The 12,652-nt window shown below is 55.6% G+C and overlaps 6 protein-coding genes and 1 non-coding gene across 7 annotated transcripts; 3 read left to right on the top strand and 4 right to left on the bottom strand.

The window, feature by feature from the left end:
* Positions 1-648: 648 nt before the first annotated feature.
* SLS55_004083 (uncharacterized protein) lies at positions 649-1,887 on the top strand (the record flags this gene model as incomplete). Its single annotated transcript, XM_066775545.1, has 1 exon — positions 649-1,887. The coding sequence occupies one exon, from the start codon at positions 649-651 to the stop codon at positions 1,885-1,887; it is 1,239 nt and encodes a 412-aa protein (XP_066633426.1).
* Positions 1,888-2,300: 413 nt separating this feature from the next.
* SLS55_004084 (uncharacterized protein) lies at positions 2,301-2,670 on the bottom strand (the record flags this gene model as incomplete). The annotated part of the gene is made up of 2 exons (XM_066775546.1): positions 2,301-2,495; positions 2,551-2,670. 2 exons carry the CDS (start codon positions 2,668-2,670, stop codon positions 2,301-2,303), a joined length of 315 nt encoding a protein of 104 aa, XP_066633427.1.
* A 647-nt stretch (positions 2,671-3,317) lies between these two features.
* On the bottom strand, positions 3,318-4,755 carry SLS55_004085 (uncharacterized protein; the record flags this gene model as incomplete). The annotated part of the gene is made up of 6 exons (XM_066775547.1): positions 3,318-3,785; positions 3,841-4,020; positions 4,068-4,148; positions 4,199-4,331; positions 4,381-4,626; positions 4,676-4,755. The coding sequence occupies 6 exons, from the start codon at positions 4,753-4,755 to the stop codon at positions 3,318-3,320; spliced, it is 1,188 nt and encodes a 395-aa protein (XP_066633428.1).
* Positions 4,756-6,030: 1,275 nt separating this feature from the next.
* On the top strand, positions 6,031-6,144 carry SLS55_004086. The gene has a single exon. It is a non-coding gene; the product is annotated as a tRNA-Asn (tRNA).
* Positions 6,145-6,901: 757 nt separating this feature from the next.
* Positions 6,902-9,432, bottom strand: SLS55_004087 (uncharacterized protein; the record flags this gene model as incomplete). The annotated part of the gene is made up of 3 exons (XM_066775548.1): positions 6,902-7,737; positions 7,799-8,448; positions 8,501-9,432. The coding sequence occupies 3 exons, from the start codon at positions 9,430-9,432 to the stop codon at positions 6,902-6,904; spliced, it is 2,418 nt and encodes an 805-aa protein (XP_066633429.1).
* Positions 9,433-9,840: 408 nt separating this feature from the next.
* Positions 9,841-11,453, top strand: SLS55_004088 (uncharacterized protein; the record flags this gene model as incomplete). The annotated part of the gene is made up of 6 exons (XM_066775549.1): positions 9,841-10,024; positions 10,078-10,544; positions 10,593-10,753; positions 10,804-10,939; positions 11,115-11,243; positions 11,292-11,453. 6 exons carry the CDS (start codon positions 9,841-9,843, stop codon positions 11,451-11,453), a joined length of 1,239 nt encoding a protein of 412 aa, XP_066633430.1.
* Positions 11,454-11,598: 145 nt separating this feature from the next.
* Positions 11,599-12,498, bottom strand: LOC1 (60S ribosomal subunit assembly/export protein; the record flags this gene model as incomplete). Its single annotated transcript, XM_066775550.1, has 3 exons — positions 11,599-11,724; positions 11,777-11,926; positions 12,238-12,498. 3 exons carry the CDS (start codon positions 12,496-12,498, stop codon positions 11,599-11,601), a joined length of 537 nt encoding a protein of 178 aa, XP_066633431.1.
* Between the last annotated feature and the right edge of the window lie 154 nt (positions 12,499-12,652).

Consider the following 12,652-nt stretch of genomic DNA (forward strand, 5'->3'; position numbering starts at 1 on the left):
CGGGAAGTGCGACGCACGCTTCTGCTCAATGCCTATCCGGTTGCATACGTTATACTATGGCTGCCTGGGATAGCAAACAGGCTTGTCGAGGCAGTTACCGGCAGCTCACCTCGTTGGTTGGTCATCCTTCAGGGCACCACGCAGTATGTGGGGCTAGCAAACTCACTGACATACGCCTTTAACGAGCATATGCGGAGCAGACTCGGAAGAGATGGAAGTGAGGGGTGCGGTTGGTCGTGGAGAAGAGGATTGTTCTAAGAAGTGCGGCGGGTCGGGATACGGAGAAGTGCGTAAGGAGGACGTTGCCATCTCTCCCAACTAACACACTAATTGCGCGGAAGTACCTCCCCATATTCGCTGATTGGCCCATCTGTGGGGCGCGGCTCCCGCCGGGGCAACTCCCCTCATCACTCAGACGTCATAGCGGCAACAAAGCGACAGCAGGGACCGCGGTTCTTAATCATCACTTCAATAGTGGCACTGCTTCTTGGCAACCATGGTGGCCAGAACTCGCAAAGGTCATGCTGTTGTTCGCTATCTTCGTGATGACGTCTAGCTGCTTTAGCGCAGACGTATCCGCGAAGTCTGCTTAAAAAGGCGGGGTTCACTGTGCAAAACGCCTGCAACATCGGAGAACTAGTAAAAACAATGATCGATACAGTGATTAAACCATTCGACCCTACCGTTTCCCAGGACGAGGTAGACAGACTCTTCCGGAAACTCAAGGACTCGCGCCTCCCACCATACCCAATCGTGCCCGATTCTGCCGACAACGACGACTATGGCGCGTCTCTGGACTGGGCCCGCCGGCTGAAAGACTTTTGGGAAACCAAATACGACTGGAGCAAGGCGCAGGAGGAGATCAAGGGCTGGCACCATTTCACCACCCGCATCGAAGGCATCGACGTCCACTTCATCCATGAGAAAGCCGTCACCCCTCTCTCTTCCCCTTCATCCAAACCTATCCCACTGCTCCTCATCCACGGCTGGCCAGGTAGCTTCTACGAATTTTCGTGCGTCATCAACCCACTCACCAATCCTCCGCCCAACGACGACGCCGACGCCGACGCCGGTCCCAACCCGGCCTTCGACGTCGTCGTCGTCTCCCTCCCAGGCTACGCGTGGTCGAGCCCGCCGCCGCGGCGAGGCTGGACCTTGCAGGACTCGGCACGCGTCTTCGACACGCTGATGGGCCGGCTGGGCTACTTCTCGTACTGCGCGCAGGGGGGCGACTGGGCGCATTGGGTGGTGCGCGAGCTGGGATCAGGGCGCTTCCCTGCGTGCCGCGCCGTGCACACCAACATGTGTCCGAGCGAGCCGCCAGTATCAAATGCCAGCGAGCTCACGGAGCGTGAAGAGCTGGCGGGCGACAGGCTGAGGTGGTGGTTGGGCGGACGTGGCGAGGAAAAGCATATGGGGTACGCGGTCGAAATGCGCACGCGGCCGCAGACGCTGGGCATCGCGCTGAACGATAGCCCCGTCGGCATCATGATGTGGGTGGGCGAGAAATACCGCGAGCTGACGGACCCCGACCGGTACGCGGACCTGCAGGATGAAGAGTTCAACCACCGCGTCGCTACAACGTTGTGTTTGTATTTCTTCACGCCCCCCAGCGTCATGACCAGCATGCTGTGCTACTTCGAAAACGTGCGGCACGAGGACTACGTCGTATTCAATACGAAGCCGGAGAACCGGATCACCGTGCCTATGGGCTTCACCAGCTATCGATGGGACATCTCCCCCACCTCGGAGCGGTCTGCAGCGACGACAGGGGATGTCAAGTGGTTTAAGCAGAGGGATTATGGCGGGCATTTCGCGGCCCTGGAGACGCCGCAGGAGATGGTTGATGATTTGAGGAGCTTTTGTGGGCAGTGGTACTCGGAGTGAAGAAGTCTAATCATCGCTTTCCGTACATAGAGATGACTTCATGTAGATGACGCCGCCATCGGTCTCGGCTGCCTAGTTTCTGCTGTAGCTTCGAGGCACATGCACGTCTTGTCCGGGCGCGGAACAGACTACAGCTTTGCCTTCGATGGTGCCAGCAGTTTTGCAAAGCCTCCAACAATGAAGATGAACTAGCGCCTCATTAGCTCCAATCTCGTCTCAGCTCCTGAAAGGGTCTACTTACTATTTCATCTATCAATCCAATATTGCCCGGTAGGGGAACGTACGTATCTCCGTCATAAAAAGACCTCATAGCATGCCAGAAGCTGGGCCACCTATCTTTCTGCAGCAAATCATAGAAAAACCTGTTGCACGGTTAGAAGGAACGGCAGGCTCTCGACCCGTTGCTTGAATGCTCACTCGGCCTTGTACTTTCCAGCAGGCACCGCCTTCTCCTCAACCACCAGCTTCTCGTTCTCGAACCCGACCATGGAGTGCGTGTGTCGAGCCGGAATGAAGACCGCGGGGTCCCCTGCCTGCACGACCTGCGTCTTGCCGTCAAGCGTGATGGCCGCCCTTCCTTCGACCACGGCAATATACTCGGAGTGGTTCTGCGTTGCCCGGTCAGCATTTTCTCACACACCTGGACCATGGCCGCGCAAATACCTTGTGCCAATGCGGCGGAACGTGAAACACGAGTGAGCCCGGCTCGCCGTCGCCGACGGTATACATGGTCCACCGCTCTATCGAGTCTTCGGGCAAAGACTCGTCGACGGTGATGTCCATGTGCAGCCCCTGCTTGCGTGGATCAGCCTCTTCATCCCGCCATTACCCTGTTGCCGGCGTAGAGTCAACGGACCTTTCCCAACCCGACGGTTTTGTAGACTTTGCGAGAAGCCATGGCTACTGTAGCAGATGACGGTGGTGCGAACACCTACCATGTCATGGTGGCTGCGGATTATATCTATGGCGGGCCAGAGGTGCGGGGCTGATCATCGACGAGCTATGCGCAATGGGATCGGATTGCGGACTTTATGCAGCCGCCCGTCCGTTTTACTTGGTCAGCAGCCATTGCGATCAAAGATCTGGGGGCCGGGTGGGTCAATCAAGTGACGCGACCCTTTGGAGCGTGAATACTATTGGCTAGGCAATAACGGTCTCTATTGTTTTAGTAGCTCGGATGGCAAATATACCGGAGCCGGGCCGGCTATGTATAGGGGTCAGGTCTTCCGATCAATCCCGAGACTTACCGAACCCAAGTCCAACACAGCACGGCGGGTGACAAAAGAAATTGCACACCGAAACGAAATAGTCAGGTAGGTAGTTGAATACAAGATTCAGACGTAAATGTACGAATTTGACACTTACATTTATATCATCATGTGTCATATATACACCGAAAATAAGCCCATCTCTTCTTCAGTGGCGATGCTCTACCACCCGTTACACTTAAGCTTCGCCAAGTTCAAATACTCAGCATTGATATCCCACAGATTCGACAAGCCCAAGTTCCCGGCGTCATTGACAATCTCCTGCTTCAACAGCTCGATCATCCTCTCGACGCCGGGCTGGCCGTAAACATTCGCATAATGGAACGACCTGCCCAGACCGACAGCGCGTACGCCGAGCGCCAGCAGCTTCAGCACGTCGGTGCCGTAGCGCACGCCGCTGTCGGCGTACACCTCGAGCTGCTCGAACACCTCGGGCGCCTGCTCGTGGATCTCGATGGCGATCTCGAGCGGCGAGGGGGCGCCGTCGAGTTGACGGCCGCCGTGGTTGGACAGATAGATGGCCGGCGCTCCCACCTCGACCGCCTTCTTGGCGTCCTCGACCGTGTAGACGCCCTTGAGGATGACGGGGAGGTCCGTCCACTTGGTGAGTTTCTCGGTATAGTAATCCCACTTTGATGGATGCAGTCAGCGTCGTGTTGTTTCTTGTATCACCTGAAGTGCTTACCGTCAGGGCTTGGAGGTCCTCGGTGTCGGTGGCCTGGCCGTCACGAGGGCGGTAGCGGGCATCGCGGGTACGGTCGCCGTCAGCAACGGCATCGATGGTGAAGACGATTGCTTTGGCGCCGGCAGCCTCGGCCCTCTTGAGGTTGTACTTGACGCTGGTGTCGTTGACGGTGACGTAAAGCTTCGAGTGGGTTAGCACTTGTTGGTGTGCGTTGAGGATCGACTTACCTGCTGGAAGGTGACTTGAGATCCATTGGCGGGCTTGGCGGCAGCAAGCTCCTCGATGGTTTTGCTAGCGTAGAGGGCGGGCTGGAAAGTATTCAGCGTAAGGCCCGGCATGAGCGTCCTGTATCACCAACCATGTAGAGAATGTCCTGGGCATAGGCACCCTTCATGAAAGCGATCTCGGCTTCCTCTGGGTTGGAATAGGCGCCACGGGCAGCCGGAGCAATGAAGAAAGGAGCAGAGAAGTTGTGGCCCAAGATGGAGGTGCTGTGGACGTGTCAGACCATGGGCACGCAGCTAGCGAGAGCTACCCTACCTCAGCGTGTTCTTTGTGTTTGAGACATCCTTGAGCATCCTGGGCCTGAACCTCAGCTGCTGGAAGGAGTCCAGGTTGTTCCGGTACGACCATTCACCACCAGAGGCGTGTCTGTACCACGTGTAGCTAGAGGCATTCAAGCAGCTCCTAGCCGCAAATTCGAAGTCCGGGATGCACTGCAGTTGATCGAGCTCAGGGCAGACGTTCGGAGGCTCGTAGCCCTCGACGCCGAGAACGCGCTCAAGGCTTTGGCTGTTAGATGAGGGGGCTAAGACGACGGGACGGCGCGACTAACCCGGTGTCAGGCTCGTTTATCCAAGGGTAGGCTGCAAGGGACGAGCCCACAAAGGGCATAAGAAGATGGACGGAGCGCATGTTAGCAGCAAAAAGAATGACAGTGACAAGTGGGAAAGAGCGGCAAGCGGCTGATGAAGAGGCAGTTGTATTGCAGGCCTAAGACGAGCTTTATACTCAAGAAAACAGGAAGGCCAAGCCCAGTGCCTCCCAAAATCCAGGATGCGCAACCGGGCCATCCGTATCGGCGCGGCAAAGGATAGAAGTTCATGCGACACGGAAAGCACAGCCTCTGGCCCAGATGGCTACTCCGATTGTCGGGGGCTTGGCGACGAGGTGAAGTCGAGCCAAGCGAGTCATAAGAGACGCAGGTACACGGCCATGACCGGCGGCGGGTCCGGCGGGCAGGAACCGTCATGGGGCATGCTTAATCTGGGAATGCGTTCCGCGAAATTGGCAAGTGTAGCGCGCGTGTGAGGGGCATGTGGAGGGCGCTCCGGGGTTGTGGGGACTGGAGAGGCCGAGGAAACAACCATGGATGTTTCGACGATGCGGTTACGACTTGAACTTTGGGCTTAGGGTCCGGCGGCTGCAACAGATCAGGCGCTTTGCCGAAGCTTAACTGCAAACACTATGCACTTGGAGCTTCCTATCGTGGGGAGAGATCGAATGGAGAAGCTGCGATGGGTGCCTCAGGTCGGGCTGCCTTTCTGGTCATGGTCGGCCGTAACCGATGGCTGAGTCGTGTGCTTGGCCAAGGGGTGGTTCGCGAATCGTGATGATGATGATCATGGATGGTCGACAGCACGCCTGGCTTGGACGTTGGTGGTCCAATGGAAGGTCCGGGTGACTAATGTCAAGCGGAAGTTTTCCGTCCCGAAGCCGGCCGACCCATGGAAATCGCAACGGCGTAAATTGACGGACTAAACAATGATGGGGAGCAGTCCTTTACCATACTCCTCGCTCTAGATCAATATGTTCTACGCACCCCTATTGGTTACGATGAGATAGGCCTGGCAAGATTTCCGGCCGTCTATTGGTTGAATTCATTTTCAAGGTAACGTGATCTCGCGCTTGCGCGCCAACGCGTTTAGTGTGCCTTCCATCTCTCCCTTACCTATCTCCCTTCGACCTACGTAGCTGGGCCTACCTTCGCCAGCTACTCAACCTACCGCCGCGTCGAGCATACGATAGTCAACCCGGCCCCCAGCTACGCCTCGCTTCGCTAAGGGGGGGTCGGCATGGATGACATCGGGTCTGATCGCCTCAATTTGTGTAAAATATAAGCTGACCAGCAAAACGAAAACGCCATCAACAGCCACTCCAACATCTGGTTGGATCAAAGGAGATACCATCTCCTTCGTGGCGCAATTGGCTAGCGCGTCTGACTGTTAAGGACATATTAAGTACTCCAGAGTATTCGATAGTCCAGCAATCAGGAGGTTGACAGTTCAAGCCTGTCCGAAGGAGTTTCTTTTTGCCTTTTGGCGCTCCTCCAGCCCTGCTCTTGCAAGCACAACAAACACACGTTAGGGGATTGGTTGATGGAACATCCGTATACACCACATTTCGCCTCTTTTCTTTCTTTCTTTTTTTTTTTTGCTCTCGGACACGGTGAATGGTGTTGTTAAGCATTAATGCGGTTCGAACAGCTGTGTTTTACGGAGCTCGGATCTAAACGAACACTGCTCGGAAAAGCGCCCCAATAACTAGACCGCCTCCGGCACACTTGATCAGGCACGCAGTCAGCAGATGCAAAGGAAAGCCCCATCACACCAGAAAGCTCGTCACCACACGAACCGGCGGACAGACGTCCCGGACGCCGGGCCGGCAGTTTTGCGTGGATTCCGCAAAACCCATCCCGGGCAAACCTGCCTTAAGTTGCCGTGTCATTTCGACCAGCCCCACTCAATACGGGGACGCTTTCTGAAGATGCCTTGCATTGTTTGCGGCTTATCAAATGATTACACCATCACCGCTGAATGCTCCGATCGGATGTACGTAGTAGCTACAGCAACTCCGACACACATTGATCCCGGGCTCCCTCTGCACGTATTCGTCGTGAATCTACACCCTGATGTACGCCTAACAGATGCCTTACCCATCGTTTCGATGCAATTCCGAGATCCTGTAACCCTTTCTTTTCTCCCACAAACGCCTGCTAGGTCAGCAGATAGCAAAACAAAAGTCCCCGTCGCAACGCCTTCCCAGACAATCAGACATTACTCTATTGTGCCTCTCTCAATGGCGCAGGAAGATAGGGCAACAGAGCCTCTGCCTCTTGGCGTGGCTGAACAGCTTGCTGCCCATCCCCCCGCTTCTCGTACGTGTCAGCCAACATGCTGTCGGCTACGCATTGCCAAAGCCGGTCCCCGGCTCTTTTTGCAAGTACTCTTCCTGCCTTGGCGCTCTTCTCTGTCTGCTCACCGATGATGTTGGTGAAGAAGGCTGCCGTCATGTAGTTCATGCATATAGCGAGAAGCTGGTTGTTTGCTACTGCCTTCGCTGCATGGAGTGCGTTCTGGATGCATTGTTTCATCTTGATAATCGACGAATCTTTACCCTTTGTTGTCGCCTTCAACAACTGGCATGCCGATCTCATCGAGTAGTTTGGATGCGTTACGCACAGTGCCTCGATCTTCTGCAATAGCTCTTCTGCTTCCGAGTGCATTGGGTGTGTCGGGGAGCGGATTATCAACAACGTGTTCATGATAGCCAGATTGGTGAGATCCGACTGAGCCGTATGCTGCGTGGACGACATGTTCGTCGCCCAGAGCATCCGAAAGTGGCCGAGCGCCGCCTGCGTGTTCCCGTACCCTTGCTCTATAACTCCATTGAGATAGATAGCAAAGCGGGTCATCGAGGGTCTGCGGTCATCCGAAAACATGGGTGCCGCTTGATCTAGTGCAGCAAGATGCGTGCGTGCTGTCTTCCAATCTGCCTTGTTGCATGCCATGAAGCATTGGTAAAGACGGAAGTGCCAGTCCAAAGCACGATGCCACTCTGTGCGGGCTGATGCGCCACGTATCGAGATAGGATTACGGTCGGGAACGGCAAGCGTTTCTGGAAGCACTCTGTTAGCAAAGACAGCAGATTGCGGATAGCCTTCATGGGGGCCACTCACCCTTGGTGAGCTTAAGGCCTTCTTTGAGATAACTCTCAGCCTTATCCTCAACAGGATTCTTCAGCAAAGCAGTCACTCCACTTAGGTAGTAGCCCAGCATCCACAGGTCTCTCCTTCTCATCCACGCTAGAGACAATCGATCTCTGCCATCACTGTTCCTCTGAAAGATGCCACCGGTCGAACCGGTAAGCTGCAGATTGGGAGGTCGGTGAACAAGTACTGAGAACATGCCATCATCCATGCTGTTATCGCCATTCACGGCACTGTCCATGATAGCTTGCAGGTCGCGCATTTTGCCAACAGCCTGATCGGGCTTGTAGTTTTGTAGATTGCACGCGAGATCGATGAGGTCGAGCAGAGCCACAATCTGGCCAAGCTCGTCCATGGTAAATTGCAGCTGAAGGCTCCTTGCGGACGCGATGGAACGCTGGGCTTGTTCGATGCTGTCGGGATTCATGAGGCGCAGGTATACCATAGCCAGAATGGTGGTGCTGGCGACATATATGGCATGATCGCCCAGTTTCTCCGACAAGCTTGAGACCTCGTGTAAGGTATGTACGGCGGCAGTCAGGTCGACATGTGTTGCGGACTGCATACAAAGGGACGCACGCAGAAGTCGGAAAGCGTATATCCACGGAATGTGCTGGTACCTGGATAAATCTTTAGCTCGCACACAGACGCAGGTCAAGATCATTGCCTCACATTTCAGCGTATCGAATCACGCCGTCAATTGACTTCAGAGCAGCGGCGTGGTTCGAAGTAAACAGAGAGCGCGCAAGGAGGTGGTGCATAGTGTACTTCAAGTCCAACATGTGATGTCTCTCACAGAGAGTAATGCCCTTACTCAATATTTCCTCGGTCTCATAGGCGTTGTCTGTCTCTTCGTGTAACAGCGTAGCATATCTCAAAATCGCCATGGCCTCTTGCCGCGGATGCATGCGGTAGTGTTTGATCACGGCTTCCAAGCAGCCCAGACCGGTCGACATGAGCTTGTAGTATTTGTCCTCGTCCGATTTTCGCCTCGAAAGAGCCACTGTAGGTCCCATGGCGTAAGCAGCAGCGACGTACTCATCGGCGAGCGAGATGAGGAGTTGTTGGTGGTCGATGGGAGGCGGCGAGGCGGGTGGTGGACGTGGAATCTGGACTTGTACGATCGGCTGTCGCGGAGGCGAGGCCGCCTGAGCAGCGTGAGGGACGGGGTTGTGACTGGGACGTGAGTGGTGAGACTGCTGCGGGCGAGGTGTCTGGTAAGGCGACGACGAGTGTTGCGGAGGGTATTGCGCGGGCAGAGACGGGTAGCGCTGGTACTGCTGCAGCTGCGGTTGCGCTTGCGGTTGCGGCGGGTGCGGCTGTTGCATCATGTGCTGTTGAGGTGACCGTTGCGGAATCATGACCATGGGTTGGGCCGAGTAACGCTGAGGCTGTGGAGTCGAGAGAGCAGCAGCGAACGGCTGTGGGAGGTGCTGCTGCTGCGCGGCGAGGTAGGCACCAGGTGAGCCAGCGACAGGCGCGGGCGTGGGCGAGCCATGCATCTGCGGGTAGCTTCCAGGCTGCTGCTGGTAGCCTTGCGGAGGAGGCCGCGAGGTCCCATAGCCGCCGGGCGAGGGCTGCTGGGGCTGGTGATAGTAATTCATGCCGGGTGGGGGCGACGGCGCGCTATATGGGCTTTCGCATGGTGGGGGAGTCGCGGCTTGGATATGATGCGGGCCGCGATGCGCGAACACGGGCGGGAGACGTGACTGGGCTTGGCAGTCGAGCTTGGCGCGCTGCGGAAGCGCATTGGCTGAACAGGCGCGCGCGCGCCTCTGCATCGCGGGCCGAGGCTCGCGGTACGGCCGCTGCGGACCTGAAGAAATGTGTGCTCAACAGCACCGAGTAGTGGATCGCAGCCTGCACGAGGCGCCACATCGGTTGCATGACTTGTTCTGCGCGCGGACCGTTGCCACTTCTGCCCATGCAAAAGCCACGGGGCTGCTGCTGCTGTTTCCCTCCCAAGCCCGCCTTCCCTTTGAGCCTCAACTCCTGCAATCCCATCTGCCACTATGGTGGATCTCTCGTGGGTGCTGGGGCACGCTAGAGTCTCCTTCACCCATTGTGCCAACCCAGTGACGATTGTTTCCAAGTCCGGCCAATCCGTCCCGCTGCCGGAGCTGATCAAGGACGTGACTCCTCCATGCCACCTCAATCCGCTGTTGTTCAACGGTCATTTGCAGACCGCATACACCGGTCCGTGCGCCTCTTCGTTGTTAAGTATATCTGCTAACCCTAGAGGACTGCAGTCGTGAAGGGCTTCGATATCCCTGTCGTTTACAAGCGCAAGGTCTTTACCTCTAACAACCCGGCCGTTCCCGGCACCTTTGCTGTCGACTTTGTCCACCGCATCACTTCCGGCGAGGTCGACTCCACCTTACCTCCACGCACAACCTACTTCACCGATCAGGAGTTCGGTGAGATCGGCTCCAATGACAGCAAACCTATGCTTGTTACCCTTCACGGCCTGGCCGGTGGCAGCAATGAGATCTACCTGCGCCATGTTCTTGCCCCACTGACCACCGAGGAGGGTGGCTGGGAAGCTTGCGTGGTGAACTCCCGAGGGTGTGCTATGAGCAAGATCACCACCAACGTCTTGTACAACGCCCGCGCCACATGGGATGTGAGGCAAGTCGTGAGCTGGCTCAGGGAGAAGTTTCCCAACAGGCCCCTTTTTGGTATTGGCTTTTCTCTGGGCGCCAATATCATGACCAACGTAAGTCTTGCATGCACTGCACAGGACAACATCTAACAAATCTCGCAGTACTTGGGCGAAGAGGGTGGGAATTGTCAGCTCAAAGCAGCTGTGGTTTGCTCGAATCCCTGGAATTTGGATGTCTCCAGTGAAGTGTTGAAGAGCACCTGGATCGGACTAAACGTCTATCAGAAGGCTATGGGAAGTAGCATGAGGAGACTGTTTGACAGGTAAATCTCAAGGGGTTGTAGACACCTGGAGGATGCTGACTTCACCCTAGACATGCCGAAGAAATTGCAAAGAACCCAAACATTGACGATGAGGAAATCCGCAACTGCACCTATCTCTACGAGTTCGACAGGTATTTCTCCCATCTCAATACTGCTGGCCAAGGCCTGACGAGTCGACATAGAGCCGTACAGTGCGGAAGTTGGGGATATCCCACCGAGAGAGCATACTACCGAGACGCTTCGTCTTGCGATTCTATGCTCGCCATCAAAATCCCCTTTCTCGCCATCAACGCCGAAGATGACCCAGTGAGAAATGACCTTTCTGCCATGTTTACCACATGTGGGCTAACGGGCGAAACAGATCTCCGTGAAGGAAGCTATTCCATTCGAGGAATTTAAGCAAAACCCACACGCCGTGCTGTGCTCCACTTCGCTTGGCGGGCACCTTAGTTGGTTCCAGAGCAATGGCGATCGTTGGTTTGCTAATGCTGTAAGTTCCCACCTCCCCCGTAGGTATTTCCTAAACTGACTTCGGCAGTCCGTCGCTTTTCTGAAGAAGATGGCCGAGGATACCGATTTTGAGGCCACACAGAACTCCAACACGCAGAACGCCAATGGTTCTGCGGGAAGTAGAGGTAGACCGTTCGTTTTCGAACCAGTGCGCCGTAAGCTGCACATTCCGAAAGACCACGCCGAATAAAGGTTGGGATAGCGACTTTGCGGGAGCGTACTGCAAGCTCAAACATACTTAACTCGCGGATCTTGGTATTGCGAATACGAAGAGGGAACTCACAGTCTACTTTGAGATTGCAAGTTGGGAATCATAGATTAGAATAGACCAGAGCTCAGCCGAAGGACACTCTCTTCCTATTCGGCTTAGCAGGCTTTGTAGACAAGGTTTCTTCTTTCTTCTCCGCAGCAGACTCCGGCTTGGATTTACGCTTCTTTCGCAGCGAGTCCTTCGTCTCCTCCTGGGATAGAGTCAGCGGTCTGCAGCGCAGAAACATTGCCCGGTTTGCTTACCAGTTTCTCGCGCTTCTTGTCTGAGCGAACCTCTGCCTCCTTCTTCCTTGCTTCACGTATCTCCTCCATTTGCCTTGCCTTCATCATCTTCGACTCGATCTGACCCTCTTTTTCGGCATTGACCATGGCGAGAATGGTCATCATGCTCTCCTATTCGCATGTCAGTTGATCCTGTGCAAGCGTAGCATCATCGGCATTTTCAAGCAGGCTCGCGCAAGCCGACGGGCGAATCATGAAATCGGGAGCCGTAAAGTATGAGATCATGCAACTTAGGTGAGGAACCGAAGAAGACAAAAAAGAGACAGAAGGATGTGCCAATTTCCCGCAACAGCAGCGTCTATCAAAATGGGCCTGAATAACTTGTTCCGTCGTTTGAAATTGGTGTAGCCAGTTTGCGGTTGCTCTGCTCGAGGGAAAAAGCACCGCAGCGGCGCATTTGTGGGTGGCGGGAGCACGCATACCTGATCATCCACGAAAACCTTGCCCTTCTTCTTGCCCTTGGGCTTCTGGACACCGGCTGGGGTAATCATGTTCAGCGTAGGGATGCCCAGCTCCGCCTCGGTATAGGTCCGCTGCTTCTTCTTCTTTTTCGGATCGACTTTCGCAGTACCGATCGATGTGTGGGTTTTCGGCTTCGCATGCTTGGGCTTGGGAGGCTTTGCGCCCTTGGCGCTCGAGCCTGCGGGGCTCGTTTTCGACTTTTGCGGCTTGACTGGGGCCATGGTGACGGTTTGCGGCGGAAGATGGTTGGCGAAGAAATCTCAAAGAGCAGCCTGGAGTTTAGGCGGCGTTTGCAAGGGTCTGGTCTTGGCGCGCTCGGGCCACACGCTGCACTGCCCGGGCCAGGCCGCGACAGCAAGCGCCCGTCATCATCAA

Source organism: Diplodia seriata (genome assembly GCF_021436955.1).
Source record: "Diplodia seriata strain FDS-637 chromosome Unknown scaffold_4, whole genome shotgun sequence".
Classification (NCBI taxonomy): domain Eukaryota; kingdom Fungi; phylum Ascomycota; class Dothideomycetes; order Botryosphaeriales; family Botryosphaeriaceae; genus Diplodia; species Diplodia seriata.